Source organism: Staurois parvus, unplaced genomic scaffold, assembly GCF_062004578.1.
Source record: "Staurois parvus isolate SC_StPar_1 unplaced genomic scaffold, SC_StPar_1.0 ptg000866l, whole genome shotgun sequence".
Classification (NCBI taxonomy): Eukaryota; Metazoa; Chordata; class Amphibia; order Anura; family Ranidae; genus Staurois; species Staurois parvus.
In genome coordinates this window covers 2,419,685-2,441,749 of record NW_028318662.1, presented here as the reverse complement: position 1 = coordinate 2,441,749, position 22,065 = coordinate 2,419,685, and the positions used below count along the sequence as shown (strand labels likewise).

At 43.5% G+C, this 22,065-nt stretch overlaps 1 protein-coding gene across 18 annotated transcripts in view; it reads right to left on the bottom strand.

Annotated features, from left to right (window-relative positions):
* Nucleotides 1-22,065, bottom strand: part of LOC149443234 (neurexin-2-like) — a 2,355,461-nt gene that overhangs the window by 5,758 nt on the left and 2,327,638 nt on the right. For all 18 annotated transcript variants that reach the window (XM_089655720.1, XM_089655731.1, XM_089655727.1 and 15 more), the window contains one exon: nt 15,537-15,615. In XM_089655720.1, coding sequence (XP_089511846.1) covers nt 15,537-15,615 — 79 coding nt within the window. The remainder of the gene's footprint in view (nt 1-15,536; nt 15,616-22,065) is intronic.

Below are 22,065 nucleotides of genomic sequence, written 5' to 3'. Positions count from 1 at the left end.
GGAATAGTGCCCCATCGTTGGTGTCAGTGGGAGGAATAGTGCCCCATCGTTGGTGTCAGTGGGAGGAATAGTGCCCCATCGTTGGTGTCAGTGGGAGGAATAGTGCCCCATCGTTGGTGTCAGTGGGAGGAATAGTGCCCCATCGTTGGTGTCAGTGGGAGGAATAGTGCCCCATCGTTGGTGTCAGTGGGAGGAATAGTGCCCCATCGTTGGTATCAGTGGGAGGAATAGTGCCCCATCCTTGGTGTCAGTGGGAGGAATAGTGCCCCATCATTGGTGTCAGTGGGGGGAATGGTGCCCCATCATTGGTGTCAGTGGGGGGAGTAGTGCCCCATCATTGGTGTCAGTGGGGGGAGTAGTGCTCCATCACTGGTGTCAGTGGGGGGAGTAGTGCCCCATCACTGGTGTCAGTGGGAGGAGTAGTGCTCCATCACTGGTGTCAGTGGGAGGAATAGTGCCCCATCATTGGTGTCAGTGGGGGGAGTAGTGCCCCATCATTGGTGTCAGTGGGGGGAGTAGTGCTCCATCATTGGTGTCAGTGGGGGGAGTAGTGCTCCATCACTGGTGTCAGTGGGGGGAGTAGTGCCCCATCACTGGTGTCAGTGGGAGGAGTAGTGCTCCATCACTGGTGTCAGTGGGAGGAATAGTGCCACATCATTGGTGTCAGTGGGAGGAATAGTGCCCCATCATTGGTGTCAGTGGGAGGAGTAGTGCCCCATCATTGGTGTCAGTGGGAGGAATAGTGCCCCATCATTGGTGTCAGTGGGAGGAGTAGTGCCCCATCATTGGTGTCAGTGGGAAGAGTAGTGCCCCATCATTGGTGTCAGTGGGGGAAGTAGTGCTCCATCACTGGTGTCAGTGGGGGGAGTAGTGCCCCATCACTGGTGTCAGTGGGAGGAATAGTGCCACATCATTGGTGTCAGTGGGAGGAATAGTGCCCCATCATTGGTGTCAGTGGGGGGAGTAGTGCCCCATCATTGGTGTCAGTGGGGGGAGTAGTGCCCCATCATTGGTGTCAGTGGGAGGAATAGTGCCCCATCATTGATGTCAGTGTGGTGGAGGGGAGAATAGTGCCCCATCATTGGGGTCAGGGGGGGGGGGAAATAGTGCCCCATCGTTGGTGTCAGTGGGGGGAGGAATAGTGCCCCATCGTTGGTGTCAGTGGGGGGAGGAATAGTGCCCCATCGTTGGTGTCAGTGGGGGGAGGAATAGTGCCCCATCGTTGGTGTCAGTGGGGGGAGGAATAGTGCCCCATCGTTGGTGTCAGTGGGGGGAGGAATAGTGCCCCATCGTTGGTGTCAGTGGGGGGAGGAATAGTGCCCCATCGTTGGTGTCAGTGGGGGGAGGAATAGTGCCCCATCGTTGGTGTCAGTGGGGGGAGGAATAGTGCCCCATCGTTGGTGTCAGTGGGGGGAGGAATAGTGCCCCATCGTTGGTGTCAGTGGGGGGAGGAATAGTGCCCCATCGTTGGTGTCAGTGGGGGGAGGAATAGTGCCCCATCGTTGGTGTCAGTGGGGGGAGGAATAGTGCCCCATCGTTGGTGTCAGTGGGGGGAGGAATAGTGCCCCATCGTTGGTGTCAGTGGGGGGAGGAATAGTGCCCCATCGTTGGTGTCAGTGGGGGGAGGAATAGTGCCACATTGTTGGTGTCAGTGGGGGGAGGAATAGTGCCACATCGTTGGTGTCAGTGGGGGGAGGAATAGTGCCCCATCGTTGGTGTCAGTTGGGGGAGGAATAGTGCACCATCGTTGGTGTCAGTGGGGGGAGGAATAGTGCCCCATCGTTGGTGTCAGTGGGGGGAGGAATAGTGCCCCATCGTTGGTGTCAGTGGGGGGTGGAATAGTGCCCCATCGTTGGTATTAGTGACACAAATGATGGGGCACTATTCCTCCCACTGACACCAATGATACTTACCTTGCTGACCCCTGCTCCAGCCTGGGCTCGCTCTCTCACTTACCTGTCAGCTGTCTTCCTTCTCTGGCCGCTCTCCTCTTCACTCGCTCCGGCAGCTCCCTCGGTCTTCTTTGATGTACGTGCGCTGCCGCTCGGCTCCTCCTCTCCAAGCTCCACCTCCTCGCCGGTGATTGGCCGCCTGTGTGCCCCTCCTGAGCTACAGTTCCGGTGGCCAATCAGCGGCGAGGAGGCGGAGCTGCCGAGCGATCCCGGAGGTGTGGCCAGGTGACAGGAGCAGCGTATCATCCCGCCCACACATCGCCGGAGACAGCAGCGGTGTCTCGGTTCCTAAGACCATCGGAAATATGTGTTTTCCGATGGTCTTAGGCGACCCCTGGGAAATGGTCGTTCGACCCCCAAAGGGGTCGCAACCCCCAGGTTGAGAACCGCTGGCTTAGAGGCTGCAGTTTTTTGCATACATCTGTCATCCCAACCTAAGGAATTATCACAGATTCTTACTGCTGAAATTCACAGAGTGTGCTAATCTCCAAAAACAAAGACACTTGCCCATGTCCCATAGCCACCATTTATCAATTTTTGAAAGAGGAGTAAAAGGCTACTGATTGATTTCATGAATAAGTGATGCATCAAATCTTGACCCACAAAAAATACAACCAAAGGAAAATTTTCAAGAGTGAAAATAGAAACAATTAACCAAACAAACTAGAAATATACAAAATAAAGTCCCCAAATTTAAAAATAGTATTTAGTATTTTACACTCTATCATAGTGGTGATCCCTCCCTGCTGAAGGTTTCCAGAGGTATAGTTGACCACTATGGATGAAACCAGGCAGCCTCCAGAAACACAAACTTGGGGATCCCACATCAACCAGCAGTAAACACAAAAGCGAAGAATAGCACCAAGCAGACTTATGGTGTAGTATGTAGGTTTATTAAAATGTAAACAAAAACAAAGAAATTTTACTCACAAATGTCCAATTTCTAGTTGGGCTAAATGATCTGAGCTCCTCTGCTGCCAGACTGCTGGGAGCTGTTTGATCAGTAGCCATCGGGGCTGCTGTGATCACTGGAAGTGGACAGGATCTGCACTACCGTGAGCTTCATGTGGTCGCAAATGTTGGGTATGTGTTTTGGGAGACAAAACGCTCCTTTCATCAGCCTAAGCTAGAAGCTAACCTCCAGGGATTACATAGTAAAAAGCTGATAATTAAAATTACCCTTGTGAACATGAAAATGGCTTTAAATGTTGAAAAATAGTTATAATTTCTTTTATAAAACTTTATTTGAGAACCTGAGTCTTCTGAAGAGAAGGGTTGAAGAAATGCAATTCCATGCAAGTTCACTGCAGTTAGCTAAAGAAGTAGAAAGCCAAACTGGGATGATTGTTTCCTGTGAGACACAATATGGTGTACACTGCAGAGGAATGGCATGCATGCAAGAAAGCCTCTCCTAAAGCCCATGCACAAAAAGCCATCCTAGAATTTTTCAGGGCCCCTGCTGAAAAAGTGTTTTTGGAACTGATGGCTTCAAAACTGTATGGCATTGCAAAGGTGAGGAGTACAAAGAAAAATTAATGGTGCCTACAGTGAAACATGGTGGTGGCAGTGTCCTTCTGTGGGGCTCCATAAGGGCTGCTGGTATCGGAGAGCTGCATTCCATTGATGGTATTATGAATTCACAGATGTACTGCTCCTATATTGAAATATATTGAAAGAGAAGATGCTATCTGTGCCCTTGGTCGTCCTGCACTTTTCCAACATGACAATGAACCAGAACACACAACTAAGGCAACTTGCATTTCTGAAAAAGCCAAATATGTCTCCTGATCTGAACCCAATCTAACACCTATGGGAAATTCTGAAGAGACGAGTTGAGCATCTCTCTCCATCCAGCATCCAGGCATTAAAAGAGGCCATTCTTGAACAATGGAAAAAGATGGATGTTGCAATATGTTGCCAACCTGTTCAATTCATGCCTAGAAGATTTGGTGTTGTCCTTACAAATCATGGAGGCTATACAAAATACTAGATGTTTCCCCGAAAATAAGACCTACCCCAAAAATAAGACCTAGTACTATTTTTGGCAATTGCTGAAGTGTAAGAGCTACCCTGAAAATAAGACCTAGTTGTGATCAGCTGTTCCACCACCTCTGGCACTGGCCCTGTGTACACCAATATCTACTGTCTTCTTTATAGGAAGCACGGCGTTTGTGTTTCCAAGTGACAATCCTTCTTGTAACAGCACCATCTGCTCCCACAGAACCTCTGTACCTCTGTGGGACAGGGAAGGAACAGATATCTGAGGGTGCAGTGTGTTTAGGGGTGGGGCAGGGCATCTCATCCTGCAGCCTAATGCATGGAAGACAATGCCCCAGGGGTGATCACTGGCCAGTGAGGAGGAGGCGAAGTGGTGAGTGCGCTTGGTGTGGGAAGATAGGACCCGAAGCTCACTTCTGCATCCCCTGTACCCTGTCTGTGGCTCATCTCTGCACCCTGTTGGAAACTCACCTGTCAATTCACCTCTGCAACACCTGACTGCAACTCACAACTGTCATCTGTATATATATATATATATATATATATATATATATATATATATATATATACACACACACATACACACACTATATTGCCAAGAGTATTGGGACACCCTTCACCTCCATGGCCACAGGTGTATAAAATCAAGCACTTAGGCATTCAGACTGCTTCTACGCATTTGTGAAAGAATGGGTTTCTCTCAGGAGCTCAGTGCATTCCAGCGTGGTACCGTGATAAGTTGCCACCAGTGCAATAAGTCCATCCGTGAAATTTCCTTGCTACTAAAAATTCCACAGTCAACTAGTGGTAATATAACAAAGTGGAAGCAACTGAGAACAAAAGTAACTCAGCCACGAAGTGCTAGGCCACGTAAAATGACACAGAGGTTTCAGCACATGCTGAAGCACACAATGTGCAGAAGTCACCAACTGTTTGCAGAGTCAGTAGCTAAAGACCTCCAAACTTTGTGTGGCCTTTAGATTAGCACAACAGTGCTTAATGGAATGGGTTTCCATGGCCAAGCACCTGCATCCAAGCCTTACATCACCAAGTGCAATGCAAAGCATCAGATCCAGTGGTGTAAAGCACACCACCACTGGACTCTAGAGCAGTGGAGACATGTTCTCTGGAGAGACAAATCAAGCTTCTCTGTTTAGCAATCCGATGGACATGTCTGGGTTTGGCGGTTGCCAGGAAAACGGTATTTGCCTGAGTGCATTGTGCCAAGTGTAAAGTTTGGTGGAGGGGGGGTTATGATGTGGGGTTGTTTTTCAAGGATTGGGCTTAAGGTGTTGTAACAGACATGTAAGATTTATTGTAACGGACATGTCAGATCTGAGTGGAAATATGGTATCATAGCCATGACAGGTTGAGTAGATTAGATTATGTCAGGCCCTTTCATTGCAAAGGTGTGTGCAGGAACAGTCTGGTAATTAAGGATGTACATTGAGCCCTGGGCAGTAGGGAAATGAATAGATGGTACAAACAAGGGGTCATCAATGGATCTGGGATACAGATGTGTATGTATACACAATTACTCAATAGGCCTTACAGACCCAATCATCATTTAGCATTAATTAGTCTAAAGCCAGGTTCCTGGAGGTGACACCTTTTGTGTGTCAATCAGGTTATCACCTTCTGGGAAAACCAGTGACAGCAGACAGACTGTCTGCTTATGTGGAAAGCTCTACAGGTAATATTCACATCAAAGGGGTATGTTTAATCTCTTATAAAAGATGAAATATTAGTTGCAGAGATATGAACATGCTTCCTTCTTGTAGGCCATTCTGTACACTGCATTTGCATATGAAAATCATATTTGTGGCTTGGAGAGAAAGCCAGGAAAATGCATGGAATGATTAGATGACGCGGGGGTGCGACAGTCGGATGGTGATTGGTACTGTTGCGATCGGGCTGACACGCTGGTGTCAGAAATCCAATCCCCGACTTGGTGTTTAGGCCAGTCTCGGCCCAATTGAACTGGGGCAGGTCCATACACAGTACCTCTTGTGGGCAGGTCAGGACCACCTCCCCCAGAGTCAATTGGCCGAAGACTAATGTCCCACCCATGTCCAAATCGCAATAAATTGAACGCACAGACATTTGGACAGGGTGATCCGTACGGAGCTGGTTCGATTGACCAATGGATTGCTAAGTTTCTGGCTTGCTCCAGCCGCAGGGTGAAGTGTTATTCTGTCTTTTTATTCCCTTTTATTTTATAGTAATTAGTCATTTGTGTGTCTTCTTATATCTTTTGTATTTCTGTAACTTTTTATCTTTTGTACATATTTTATGCACTGCCCACTTTGGGAAATTAAATCTTAAAATTAATTAGTGAACTTCTGTGTATTTAAGCACGTGCTCATATCTTTGGAGAGACTAGATCGGAGAGATTAGATTGGGTTATATTGTATTGTATTTTAGTGCCTTTAAAACGCTCGGTTAAGCTCATTGCCAATCTGTATGCAACTGCACTGTGAGTGGGCAGATTGCACGCAGATTGCAAAGGTAACAGATCTGCCAGACGGAGATCTGTGTGTGTGTGGTGTCTCAACAGACCGTTCTGCGGATAAACTGCTGGGTGGTGGCAGGCTACCTTTGTGGTGCGCCTGGTGTGGGGGTGTGTGGACAGTGGAAGGGTTATCAACACCGGGGTTCAAGCTAGGATAGCTGAAGGGACCTTTAGAAGAGTGTGTGATTACTAAGCTGGTCCTCAACTCTAATCAGGGCACCAGGTTGTATGTAAGATCGTATCTGCCAGTGTGTGGTCGACCAGCTGGATTGGAGTGGAGTCTCCGTCCGGTGGTGGCCAGAGGTAGTGCGGGCTGTGAAAAGGTATCACGGCTGATCTTATATACGGTTTGAGATATTTAAGTGTAAACCCCTTTATTATCCCCTCTTTACCACCCTGTCGCGGCCGCACGCGTGCGTCACGGTTAGCTAGTCGCTGTGGGCGTGGCGTGTGGGGGACACGTGACAGGGTGATCGTTTAACGAATCCTTGACAGGTGTCAGTATACATTTTGGACAATTTCATGCTTCCAACTTTGTGGGAACAGATGGCCCCTTGCTGTTCTAACATGACTGTGCACAAAGCAAGGTCCATAAAGACATGGATGAGTGGGGTGGAGGAACTTGACTGGCCTGCACAGAGTCCTGACCTCAACCTGATAGAACACCTTTGAGAAGAATTAGAGCGTAGACTGTGAGCCAGGCCTTCTTGTCTGACATCAGTGCCTGACATCACATCTGCACTTCTGGAAGAATGGTCAAACATTCCCATAGACCCACTCCTAAACCTTGTGGGCAGCCTTCCCAGAAAAGCTGAAGCTGTTATAGCTGCAAAGGGTGGGCCAACTCAATATTGAACCGTATGCACTAAGACTGGGATGCCATTAAAGTTCATGTGCGTGTAAAGGCAGGCGTCCCAATACTTTTGGCAATACAGTGTACTGTATATACATGTCATATATAGCAAGATATTGGGAATGTACAATAAGTACAAAGAAACAAAAATTAAACACAAAAAGGGAGAAAGGAGGACACAAATCATGCACGCATATATGTGTACATGCACATGGGTGTGCTTCTGCATGCTGTGTGCCAATACAAAGATAAGAGACAATATGAAATAAAAATGTTAATAAACATACTGTATTCGGAAGACATAAAATAAGGAGAACATTCTAGGGAGAATGAATGGAAGCTAAAAATATTGACAGCTCGCTGGCTAAGAGTCTCATTCACACTTGTGCAACTTGCCCTGTGACTTGCCCTGTGACTTTGGGGTCCAAAGTCTCCTTCCTAGGATGGCATCATAGTGTGAAAGATGTGCTGCGTGGAAAGGAAAGCCAGTAAAATCTGGGCCTGAGACAAAATAAGAGATGGAGGCAACCCCATCAAAATATAGTGTGGAGCACCAGTGTTTCAGTGAGGCCCGTGGCTTGAGGGTCCCTAGCTTGAAGATCCAGTAGGTCTCTTGTTAACATATTGTGTAGTTCTTTATTTGGTCTGTCAGGCGATAATGAATATTACTGTAGTTTATGTACTATTTATCATTCACTATATTCATACTTCGTTATTATTATTTTTTTTTTTTTTTACACAATATTAATTAATATTCTCTCTTACAATGGTTTTATATAAAATGTATTCATGATGGTTCATAATTAACCCCCCGGTCACATTGGGTGTGACTTGGCATGCGATTTGCAAATCGTATGCCAAGTCGCACCCTATTGTCCGCTATTAGAGTGGTCCTATTGGTGCGGTTCCGACTTGGTAGGAGCCGCACCGATTTCTAAAGTAGTGCCATATGCCTTGCAAATCACACCTCAAATCAGCAAGTCACCCAACTTTGAAATTGTGCGACTTCACTGTAAGTCGCACAATTTCAAAATCGGCTTTGATGTGACAATTACATTAAGTAAATAAAGTAATTTATAATTCATTATTAATTTTATACCCAAATTTAAATTTTCATTTATTCTTCCCTGTTAAGGAGTCATTACAGCAGCCCTCTTGTCTGGAAATGTTGCTGCGCTACTTAAACCATTATCTGTGATTTACAAAGAGTTGTTCCCAATTAGGCCTCCCTCAGTTGAACGCTGTAGAACTAAGTGGATCACGGATGTTCCAGTCACTCAGGGGGATGAGTGGGATCACATGTGGGGTTATCCATTTCAGCATCTGGTGTCAGCCAAAGATAAATTGATCCAATAAAAGTTTATAGTATAGTACATAACATAGTATAGTATAGTACGAAACTGCCCTAATCACTAATGACCTGCTAACTAATGGCCACTACTCAGTCCTCTTACTCCTCGACCTCTCCGCAGCCTTCGACACAGTTGACATCCCCCTTCTCCTTAATAAACTACACTTCCTTGGCATCAGAGACTCCGCTCTCTCCTGGCTCTCCTCCTATCTATCCCAACGCTCCTTCAGCGTTACCTATAACGCTACCACCTCCCCCTTTCTCCCCCTCTCTGTTGGGGTCCCCCAAGGCTCTGTCCTCGGGCCCCTTCTCTTCTCCATCTACACCTCCTCCCTCGGCAAACTGATACACTCCCACGGCTTCAACTATCACCTCTACGCCGATGACATGCAAATTTACCTCTCCACCCCTCAACTCACCCCTTCAGTCTCCACCCGTATCACCCACCTCCTGAACGACATAACAGACTGGATGTCGCTCCATTTCCTCAAACTGACCCTTTCCAAAACCGAGCTCCTGATTTTCCCCCCAGCCCCTGCCCCCCCCCCCCCACCCTCTCCATCACGACCAACAACGCCACCATCAGTCCCACCCCACAAGCCAAAGTCCTAGGTGTCACTCTAGACTCAAACCTGTCCTTCCAACCCCATATCCAATCATTGGCAAACTGAAAGGCTCCACCTCTGCAACATCTCCAAAATACGTTCGTTCCTAACCCCAGACACTACTAAACTACTCGTTCACTCCCTTATTATCTCATGTCTGGACTACTGCAACTCCCTTCTCACCGGCCTACCTCATTGCAGACTTTCCCCGCTTCAGTCTATCCTGAACTCAGCGGCCAGACTCATCCACCTTAGCAACCGCTCCGCTTCTGCCACCCCCCTCTGTGATTCCCTCCACTGGCTCCCCATTGCCCAACGCATTAAATTCAAACTACTAACACAGACATACAAAGCCATTCATAATGCTGCCCCAAACTACCTCACCGACCTGATACCCAAATACCACCCTACCCGTAATCTTCGCTCCTCACAAGACCTCCTACTTTCTAGCTCCTTGGTCTCCACCTCCCACGCCCGACTGCAGGACTTCTCCAGGACTTCCCCCATCCTCACAAACTCACTACCCCAATCCATCAGACTGTCACCCACTCTCCTCACCTTTAGGCGCACCCTGAAAACCCATCTCTTCAGGGAAGCCTACCCTGCCCTCACCTAACAGCCGATCTCCTCCACTCTTCCCACCACTCCATCCCCCACAGCTACTTCCTCCTGTACCACTATCCCTTCCCTCCTACATTGTAAGCTCAAAAGAGCAGGGCCCTTGAATCCCTCGTGTCCTGTTTTGTTACTGTATTGTCTCATGTACTGTCCCCCACTATAATGTACAGCGCTGAGCAAACCTTTTAGCGCTATATAAATACTGTATAATAATAATAGTATATAGTTTACACCCGCCAAACTGGCTGGTATTTACCAGTCCATATCTGCAGAGTGTTGGAGATGTTTATGCAGATTTTATGCATATTTTCTGGCATTGTCTGCTAATACAATACGTCACAATATTTATCATAGACACTACCAGTCTTTTGGATCCCCTATCCATCCCAGTGTGCTTATTGGGCCTGGTGGAGGGCTCAGCCAATACTTCTGTTTTATGCCCATAAGGAGATTTTGTTACATTTGAAAAAACACCCTCATCACTACAATTCTGGAAAGGTTTGGTAAAATTGGCGCTACCTTTTCAAAAACCAACATACTGTACCTGAGTCGAGATTGTGTAAGCTGAACATCAACAGCAGCCACAAATGGATAGTTCCTAGTCACTACTGGATATTGTTATGATTCCATCATTATTCACCTTGTGATTATGAGGGTGGTGTCAGATTGATTGTCTAACTAATCTCTGAAAACAACCTTGGATTCTTTTATGGTGTGTAATGCTGTGAAGCTTACACCATTTCAGTGCATTAACGCAAGGCAGGTCCTTTCGGCCATACTGGGTACTGGGTTTTATATATAGATTTTTTAATTATCCAGCTAATTGGTAATGGGTTGCATGGGGGTGGGAAGAGATGGTTAAGTTTTTCTAGAAGTGTATATGGAGGTTGTTTCTGCTGACTGTCCTGTGTGATCACATTTGGGGCTGGTTGTGGCCTTTTTGCACTTTTTTTTTACAGTTTTTGTACTTGTCTTAAAAAGGTACAATAAAAACCATTTTCAAAGAAAATAGTCATTACAATATATATCCTCCTTATGGTTACTACTAGTAATAATATTGATTTTTATGATTTTATAATTCTATAATTTTATAAAGTGACATATTTATTTATTGATATTTAATAATTATTATTCACATTTATATTTATGAGTGATTTTTGTTTGTGAATATTCTAATCAGTTTTCATAATGCAAAGTTATGATAACTATTCCTTATGACAACACGGAGATCACAGCGGAATCTTCGTGTGGGGATCCAGTCTGCTGTCATCCATTAGCCCTGACATTTGGACACTTGTGAATGCAATTGCTGTGCTTTTATTTACATTTAAATAAACCGACTTACTACACTATAAGGTTGCTCTGCGCAATTCTCCCCTTTTGTCTTTTGTGCTAATCTTCCCTAATTTACTAAAAATGCTCTATGCAGATAAGAGGTGCCTGCTGCAGGTGAAGGTGCAACTATGACCAAAGTATTCAATCCCCTTGCTACAGGGGTAGGTTATTTAAGAAAAACACACAGAGATGACAAGGCCCATCCCATAACAGAGACACACAGCTGCTACTGTTCACCTCCCCAACCCCAGGCATTGAAATGCTGAGCTCAGAGATGCTGCATCGGGGGGGGGGGGGGAGAAAAGTTCATATGAGGAGGTTTGAATCAGCAAAAGAGCTGATTTGTATTAAGCATTCCCAAATTGCAGTTGAATGGTACTCTAAATAATTATTTATACTTGCTTTGCTATCTGAAGAGTGATCAGATTCAGATTGCTCTTCATAGAGCAGTATTACCTCCTCACAGCCCCTAAATGTCGGACTACCGCACCACAGTCACAGCATACAGGTCATTTACAGAGTGGCTTCATTCATTCATTGAAGAGGTCATGTTTGATGTTAGAAGGGCAATTCCTGACGCAGCCACACAGCAGAGCATACACCTCTGGCCACTGCCTTCCCAGCTCAAGGGGGAGCAGTTGAGAAGGCAGTATAAATGATTCTCAACCACCCCCAAATGCAAGTGTGAACAAGACCTAAAAGTGGTTGTAAAGGCTGAAGGTTTTTTACCTTCATGCATTCTATGCATGAAAGTAAAAAACCTTCTACATGCTGCTTCCTCTCTTCCTCTCTTGATCCAGCAATGAACAGGAGCATTGGCTGTCTGAGGTCTGTCTCTCCTCATTGGCTCAGACACAGCAGCAGGAACCATTGCCACTCCCACTGCTGTCAATCACAGTGTACAACAAAAAGTGCAGTGCTCAACTCAATAAATATTAACCAAATAAAACTGTACAATCAAATATCCTATAATACGTGAACATACAGTGTCCATAAAACAAAGTGATAGTAAAATCAAATTTAATGAGTCCCACATGCAATGATGCAATTAGGAAACCTCCAGAGATAGCCAAAGTGACACCATCCACTCCCATGCAAGGCTTACCAGAAGGTTTGTGACCCCCTAGTAAGAGTGGTCAGTCAGCGCTCTTTAAGATCATGTGGCTTCTTTCCAGCATCCAAGATGGTCACCAGCCGGTTGCACATGTGTGGTAGCTTGTGTGCGTGGCTCTGCCCTACGTGTTTTCTCATACATGACATCATCAGGGGCACCTGATGTAAGGCTGAGGTGCCCCTGATGACATCATGTATGGTGCGTAGGGCGGAGCCACGCACACACGCTACTGTGCATGTGCAACCGGCCTGCGGCTATCTTGGATGCTTCAAAGAATTCCCTTTGGCATTTGTTCATGCTAATTTTATCTGTTATCATGTAAATGCAGTTTTATTTAACACACTTCCCAGTACTGGCGGTTTTACACTATGTGGAATGAAATTCATTTCATGTGTTCTGCAAGTTCCAGTCCTATTGATTCAGATTGGTGTCACTTTGGGATGGTGTCACTTTGGCTATCTCTGGAAGTTTCCTGCTTCCAGCATGTGGGACTGATTAAATTTGATTTTTCAGTATCACTTTATTTTATGGGCACTGTATGTTCACATAATTTTCACGTATTATAGGATATTTGATTGTACAATTATAGTTGGTTAATATTTAATCAGTTGAGTGCTGCACTTTTTGTTGTACACTTTGTATGAGATGCCTGGTATCAGGGTAAAGTGTTTAGCTGCTATTTTTTGTAGTTTTCACTTTTTCTCTGAGCGCAGATTTTGGGATATTGGTTTGCTGTCAATCACAGCCAGTAAGCCAATGAGGAGAGAGCGGGGGAGGGGCTGAGCCACGGCTCTATGTGTCTTATAGATGCATAGAGCAGGGCTCGGGAGTGAGCATGCACCAGTGCCCCCATAGCAAGTGGGTTGCTATTGGAGGCACTGGTCAAGGGAGAGGAGCCAAGAATACCGGTGGGGGGCCCTGAGAATAGGATGATCAGGGCTGTTCTGTGCAAACCATTACACAAAACAGGTAAGTATAACATGTTTGTCATTAACAAAATTAAGCTTTAATATCACTAAGTTTAAATTTCAGAAAACTGAACCAAGCTTACAAACAGCTCTGTAAATGCTTTGCAATAGCTTGCTGTTCACACTGACCTTTGCGAACTAACTGCACAAACTGAGTTAGATGTTTTTTTCTTTTGGTTTGTGTATATATAACTCTTCCTCCCTAGAATCTTTACAGGCCTAAACCAAAAGCTTCTATGATCCAGGTGCAGCACGGCAAGGTGTTTTTTTTATGCTATGCTTTGAATCATTAGTATGCAGAAAAGTGTTTGGCAGAAAAATGCACCCCTGTAGCCCCAAACAAAAACTTTTTTTATCTGTGACAACACAACACTTTTATATCTGTGACTGCGGTCCGAATCCGCATCAAGCCACTGTCCCATCCGGACCCGCGGTCTCACCATTTAGGAGCTAGTTCCTCAACCCCGACTTCTGTTGTTGCCATTCTCAAGGCAAAGTGGGAGTTAGAATAGTAATGCAGGGAGCAAGCATAGATCAGAGAGCGGGAGGCACAGATGCACTGAATGGAGGGTGGGAGCTGCCGGGTTAACTTTTCATATTAACTAGCAGGTAATTAGTTGCTAGGACACCTGTGAAGGGGGGGTGGCATGAAGGGGCAGTGCTGTGTGTGCATAAGGGGGTGATTTTAAGGGGGCACATGTGAAGGGGGCAGAGCACAAGAGCACCTTAATCCGGGGGGAAGGTGATGTGAAGGGGGACAAGTGCTGGTGGGGAGGGGAGATGTTATGTGAAGGGGGTAGTGCTGGGGGGGTGATGTAAAAGGGGGCAGGGATGTAAAGGGGGGGCAGTCCTGCCCCAAAACACCTCCCCATGTTGAGGGTATGTAGCCTGGTATTGTTCAGGAGAAGGGGGGCATTTGCCTGTTGGTTATAGGGGAAGACCCTACACTGTTTTTTTTCTCAATTTTTAATTGCAGGCAATTCTTTTTTTTTACGTTCAGCTGACAGCGCATCAGCAGTCAGCTGAACATAAAAAAAATGATCATCACTCATCAGCTGTTAAGGACGCGTTGGCCGCCCGCTCCTTACCAACCATGACAGTTACTGGTTGTGAAGGACACAGGTGGCCGCCTGCTCCTTAACAAACAGTACACATTCCTTAAATACCGCATGCCTCGACCACTACTTAATTACCGCATGCATTTTATTATTTATTTCCTTCTGTGAATTGACTTTAACGTCTTTTAATGCAGTATTTACTGAGCGTTTTTGCTCTTAGGAATAGTGAATTGACATTTTCATTATAACATGCGATATGTGGTCATGTGACCGTCATAACACATGCGATAACTAATAATACATTTTACTGATTGAACCTCCAGGAATTTGAATTCAATACCCCTGACTTACATGTTATTTTTCTTTCAAGTTTACCTTCCTCTCTTGATCTTAGAATAAAGTTTGTAGACGAAAAAAAACTTTGATTTAATTTAATTATAGTTAGCTTTTGTATGGAAGGCAAATTGATGATAATATTTGGTCACATGATCTCTGAAGGTGGTCAGCCATTTGACTACTTGTTCCCTATCCCTCAGAAGCTTTAGTGGCGTCTGATGTGTGTTTGTTCAGGGTGCTTCTTCAAGACAGAAGTGACACAAAATCTTTTCATACCATCAAGAATTATCTTGACATTTAATTGAGCAACAATCTTCTCTACTGGTATCTTATATTTATCAAAATTTTTTCAACTATGGGGTCCAAATACTGTATTCTTGCTAACCGATGGATGAAGTTAAGATATTTTAATGTATTTTCCGTATGATTTTACTACCCAGCAGTCCGGAACATGTCATTAATTACGGACAATGGTTAGTTCATATAAAAAATTGTCATGTACAAACTCACCAAGCAAATATAGGTCAATAAAATATTCTACAATATTGCACAATTTTCACCTTTCATGTAACATCAAGTTATTCTACACATCTAGAAATAATTTCCCTATGTCATTTATCACACATTTCTGTTTACCTAATTCCCCCCTAGATTTTGTTTGCCTTAATACTCATATTGACTTTCTGTACAGAAAATCTAAAATCCAGACTCTCATTTTAGTTACTCTAAATGTGTACTGTATGTTTATTTTCTTGCTGTTTTCTTTTGAATGAGTACTTGAGAGTGCCAAGTTTAACAATTTAATAGTTTGATACATGTTATGGTTTGCATCTTACCAGTGCTGGGCTCACATTCTTCCAAATCTTCATCATCACTAGGACATTCAGCTGATGCAACCAGAAGATCATCAGAATTCTGGGGAAGGAAAATATTTTAATTATTTATTGAAAAATACAATAACTCACACTAGATTTGACTGTTTCAATAATCAATAACTTTCACAGTCCACAAAATGATACATTGTTGTGGTCAGATGCTTTTTTAATTTGAGTTTTAGTTGTTGTTTTACTTTAAGTTTAAAGTTAAGAGTTAAATAAACATCAGTTTCAGACATTATTCAGTTAGTTCTTATCACACGTTCTTTAAAATAAGCAATTTCATATATTAAAGTTATTTTAAAAGTAATATTGATAACGTAGGAATATTTCTGCACGTCATTGTTAACTTTCTAGAGGTTATATTTTGTTTACTTGTGGTATCTTTACATGCATTTAAAAGGTCTACCGCTGTCTTGCATATAACAGTCATTAGAAAAACTTGTGTATGTATGCATATATGCATGCATCTTATCTATTCGAAATTGTGTTAGATGCACTTTTTTGCCCTGTGCAATATTCCCCTGAAATAATGTTAAAAAACTAAAGATTAGCTCCAGTGTCAAACTTTGACAAATAATGTGATTACAGTTAGGACAAAAAGAACAACCCACAACACCAATACCATTTCAACATGTTTCTAATAAAAAAGAGAGCATATGCAAATAAGCTTAAAACATATAAATGTTTAGTACAAATTAATAAAAAAAAAAACACAAAGAAAAGGGTGCTTGCTCAATACCACAATAAATTATTTAGAATAGATTGACAGGGGCTAGGCTACTCACTTGTCACTCATGTGAACAAGTATGAGAGAATCCACAGAAAAAAACAAACAAGGAATGCCATGCCCTACAAAGCCAGCCATAATGATAAAAAGTCACAGTTTAATAGACTTAGATTATTACATTCATCGCAGTTTGCCACATACCACGGCAGCAGACTCACAGGCGCTTGCATAGGTGTTCAATGGCCACAGGGGAAAATGGTGCCAATGCCCTGTGTGAATGTAGTGGACAAAAGGATCACGCAGAATACCTATATATGGAAATCCAACAGAGGTGACACTGGCCACCAGGGACTCCAGCATTCGGACCGCCACAACTGGACTGACATGAGTGGGGGCTGAAAGTGATGCAGGGTATGGGAGGAAGTAAACCCAAAAGGGTGCTGTGGTGAGGGCACTAGTACAATGTAATACCACTCTGTTGGGGACTTGAGGCACTGTATCAGGCTGGAGAATGAAACAAGTTTGAACCTCAGTGATGGATACAGAGCATGTAACAAGAAATAGCCAGTTGAGTCTGGTGACTACATATTTCAGAGTGGTCCTCTTCATCAGGTCAATCGAAAATTGATTCCTTTGGGCCAGCTTGAGTCATGACTCAAGCTGGCCCAAAGCAATCAATTTTCGATTCTCCTTTAAATTGATTACTTTGGGCACTGCAATATTAACCAAAAATTAATGGCCAACACAGTATTTACTAATGCCCAAAAATGTAACCATTTATTCATCTATAAAGGAAGCTTCCTAAAAACTAGGTTTTCCATGTCTCATGTAGAGAAAAAAACCCCATAACCCAACAAGAAAATTCTTGCAGTGTACATTGTCAATCCAGGCCAAATATTGTATGTTTTGCGCTACCATTATATGGCAGCAAATATATTGGTGTTTTGTTGGTGCCCAAACACTGTGAACTAAACAGAAAAATTCCCGTAGTGCACTGGACGGACCCTGCTTTAACAAACATCTAATATGTTCAACTGTGATATGGCTGTAAACAAATTGGGTTTTAGATGTTGATAGTGTCCAAATACCATATGTCCACATAAAAGTTCCTGCAGAGGACCCTACTTTAAAAGAGAAGTGTGGAAATGAAAGAAAATAAACATGCATAGTCGCCTAGATGATTGCAGCTGTCTCCCACTGGCTCTACACCCTGAACTGAGCAATCAAAGACCATTTATCTCTCAGTTTTCGGGTCCTCTCTCAGCATAGAGCAGTGACTGTTAGTCACTGCTCTCTGCTCTGCCTCTCCAGTGCTCTCTGGAGCACCAGGGTGGGAGCAGCTGGCTCAGGCTCTCAGCAACACACTGACAGGCCAAGCCAGCTGCCAGACAAGTGGGTCATCCATTTTAGAGGGTCTCTATATCCACTCTTGCCCCAGTAAATTGTGATACAGCTGCTGTGAATATGAGCTGGCAGGAGGTGTCACTCCGGCAACCACCACTGCTACTCCTTTAACCTTTAATCTGACAGCTTTTGGAAATGCATGACACTGGATTCCTCTGTAGTGCACCCTCCAGATGTTTTATCCTTTCCTTTCTCTGTGATGGATCAAGGATCAATATACCAAACTTATTTCAATATGCATGACTCCTTGATGGATAGCCTAAATTCCCAAAAATGATCTGAATTAGATTTTCTTATTTCTTATAAAACTGAGAAAGCCCTTCGATGGTCTACGGCTAGATTCCTTTTATCAAGCAATTCCTATGTATAGGATCAATCAATCTTTAAAACCTCCACCTGTGTACCAGTTGAGAAATTCCTCAGATCAACTGGTCACACACACACATAAGATCCTAACAACATTTAAAAAATTCTACTCAGGTCTACTTTCTAGCCCTACTTTTCCAATTCCATCTTCAGCGCTCCCTATGCTAACTTCTACTCAACAAAATAAATTAAATGCCTCGTGTACCAACGAAGATAATTAAATCACTTAAAGGTGGCTCAGCACCGAGGTCCAGATGGATTCTCTGCTTTTTATTATAAACAATTTGCTCCCATCTCTCTCCAAAATTGGTAACTCTCTCTCTCTCTCTCTCTCTCTCTGACTACAGCTATTTTAACACATCCAGATATCAAAGGTTATACAGTGGATATAAAAAGTCTGCACACCTCTATTAAAATGTCAGGTTTCTGCAATGTAAGAGATAAAGATAAATAATTTCAGAACTTTTTTTCTATATTCACTGTACTTCCTCTAATTCTATGTAAAAACTTAGTATGTATGCAGATGACATTATTATTATTATTATAATTATACAGGATTTATATAGCGCCAACAGTTTGTGCAGCACTTTACAATATAAGGGAGACAGTACAATTACAATACATTTCAGAACAGAATGCTTTTATTCCTTACTCAATCTAATGTTTTACTACATAACTTGCTTAAAACTTTACAATTTTCATTACTTTTTGGACTATCCTTTAATATATCCAGATCAATAGGGATGCCTATAAATGTCCCAGAATCCCAATTCAGAGTCTTACTGTACATGATTCATTTACTTTTACCTGATCTAGAGAGTCTCTTTCATACTTGGGGATCCGTCTCACTGCCAATCTGCAATCTCTGTTTTTTAAGAACTGATTTCAAAATTAAAAGGAATGCTTAAATTGTGGAGTTCTTATCATAACTCCTTTTTAGGAAGAGTCACGGCTATCAAAATGACAACCCTCCCTAAATTGTTATAGCTCTTTAGAGCTCTTCCCATTAGAATAACTAAAGATAGTGGGGACAATTCACGTATGCGGTAAGATACTGCACAGCATTTAAAAAAAACAAAACTGCGGTATTCACTGAAAAATGCTACTAAAATACTGCATGAGGTATTTTAATAAGTCATGAGGTATTTTTGTAGTGAAACCATGCAGTATAATGTGTTAGCTCTCAGCAGGGGTGTCCACTGACAGCTGAATGTAAAAAAAAAAAATTGCCGACAATTAAAAATTTAGCAAAAAAATGGTGTGGGGGTTCCCCTCCATCCATACCATGCCAAAATTAAAAAAACATGGTGTGCCCTCGCCCTCCCCCGAATTCATACAGACCCTTATATGAGCATGCAGCCTGGCATGTCAGGAAAGGGGGGGGGGGACGAATGAGGCCCCCCTGAACCTCAGGAGGCCACATGCCCTCAACATGGGGGGGTGCTTTGGGGTAGGCGTACTCATCCCCCCAAAAGCTCCTTATCCCTAGCTTGATGATTGTGACCCTGGCCTGTGGTTGTGGGGGTCTACGGGCAGGGGGCTTATCGGAATCTGGAAGCCCCCTTGTCACGATCAGGGGTTAGGCTCGAAGACCAGTTACTATAGTGGTGGAAAAGCTCAAAAAGAAATCAGCAGGAAAGGTACACAGGCAGGTCACTCTGGCAGAGGAGTGGGCTCACCTGAGGTGCAGAGTCTAAGTACTAACCGGTGTTCACCAGAGCTCCTGATGGTGGGGATCGATTTTGCTGCATATTAGCACCAGGTTGCAGTCCTCAGGATCACCCCACCAGGAAGTGAGCAAGCGGAGGTCCAGTAGCGTATTAAGCAGGTGAGGATCAAACCGAAGCGTAGTCAGTAAACAAGCCAAAGGTTAGTAATGAGCAGTTGCAGGTTGGGATCAGGCAGAAGCGTAATCAAGGAACAAGCCAATGGTCAATATAGATTGGTAGCAAAATATGGATGGCAGCAGGGAAAGCAAGGAGCGGGATACTGGGTGAAGAGACCACAATAATCTGGCAATAATCTGGCAAACAGGAAGTGCAGAGACAGGACTTAAATCAGGAAGTTCATGGGAGGACCAAAGGGTTCAAGGTTCATCACAAACAAGGTCATGGCAGGATCATTCAAATAATTATCAAGGGAGCTGTCCAGCATTCCAGATGGCTCAGCAAAAAAAGAGACATTGCCACACACTGCAGAAGTCCCAGGTTCGGACCCAGACAAGGGGGCCCCAAGATCCCCCCCCCCAGGTGAATGAGTATGGGGTACATGTTACTGATACTCATTCACAAAAAAAGGTGTAGTGTAAAAAATTACAGTAGACAGTATTTACAAGTCATTAAAATAACAAAAAAAAAAAAAAATGACTCCCAAAGTCGATCCAACGTCAGTCACGATGCCCACCACCGCCGACATGAAGAAAAAAAAAAAAGGCTCTGCTCTCGATGCTGGCTCTCGCCATCTGACAGGTCCGCTGGCCTGACAGTTCTTAAGTATCTGAGGGGCAGGTCGCCCGGTGACATCACCCAGGTGACCCTGTCCCCTTGTAACATCATCGACCCAGCATACCCCTTTAGTGAATTGTGCCCTATATCACTGAATTTAAAATGGAAGTAAATCAATTTATATAGGCCAATTCTCATCCTCATTTTTCTAAAGATTCTGTATAGATTACAACACAAGGGAGGATTTGGTTTACCTAATTTTTGGCTTTACTATTTGGTATCCCGCCTCTCACAAATTGCTCAGTGGCACATCTATAAATCTAAGGTCCCTTGGGTTAAATTTAAATCACTATTCTACCTACCCACACTTCCTACCAGGATTATCATGCACTAAAGGGGTCTCTCAATCATTTCAGCTCTGGCATGTTTGCAAGCAGCAATTTGTATTGTGCTCTACAAGCATCATAATTTAGGAGACAGCATTTCCTCCTGGGTATCGAGGATCACCAAATTTCTCCTAGTGGATTAACAATGGCCTATTATTTTTTACAAATTTCTTAGAAAACGCCACATTCACATCCTTGTCTTCCCTTCAGACCTCTCATCATATCCCCCACACTGAACAGTTCAGGTTTTTCCAAATTAGACATTTTTATACTACTCACTTTAAAACAACAGATAGTGCACCCGTCATAAAAGCATGTGTCAAAAAACTCCTAGGGACAAGGTCTTATCTCAGAAATTTACAATAATTTGATGAGCATGGACCCCCAAGTTAAACGTTTGTATAAGCACTTTTGCATTCTTCCCATAGATGACTGGGAAGAATGCATTGTAATCCTCCGTAAATACACCAGGTCACTCAGTTCATGAAACTGCTATTAAACTTTTTACCAAATGGTGTTTTTACAAAATTGTATTCTATTTTTCCAACAGTGTCTCCTGATTGCTTTCGAGGGTGTTTATCCCATGACTCATTCACCCATATTTTTTGGGAATGTGAGAAAATATCCCCCATTTGGTGCAAATTAGAACTTTTTTCTATGACCATATCTGGTAATCCTACCCATATTACTCTGGCCAGTTGTTTACTTTTCACTCCTATCCCAGGGTTTTCTACTCCCCAGATGAGATTCATCCATACCATTTGTGTTTCTATACAATGGCTTAAAGCTAGACACTGGAAATCTTCCTCAGTTCCCATTACACAATTAAAAATGAGAGTAGACTCAATTTGTCGTATGGAAAAAATATTCCACACCCTCTATAAATCTATGGCTTTTTATAGAACCAAATAGGATCCCTGATTTGTATATTCAAATCTCTTCCTCTAATTTATTGAATATCAGCTAGCCCATTATTAACTTTTTCTAAATCGATCAGTTACTCACTACTCACTCCATCAAAATATTTTATTACAGATATTGGCAAGCCATGGTATTTTTTTTTTTACAGATATTGGCAAGCCATGGTATTGTTTTTTTTCCTCTTACCCTCAATATTTGTGCTTAAATATAATCTATTCTTAATACCCAATTTTGTATAT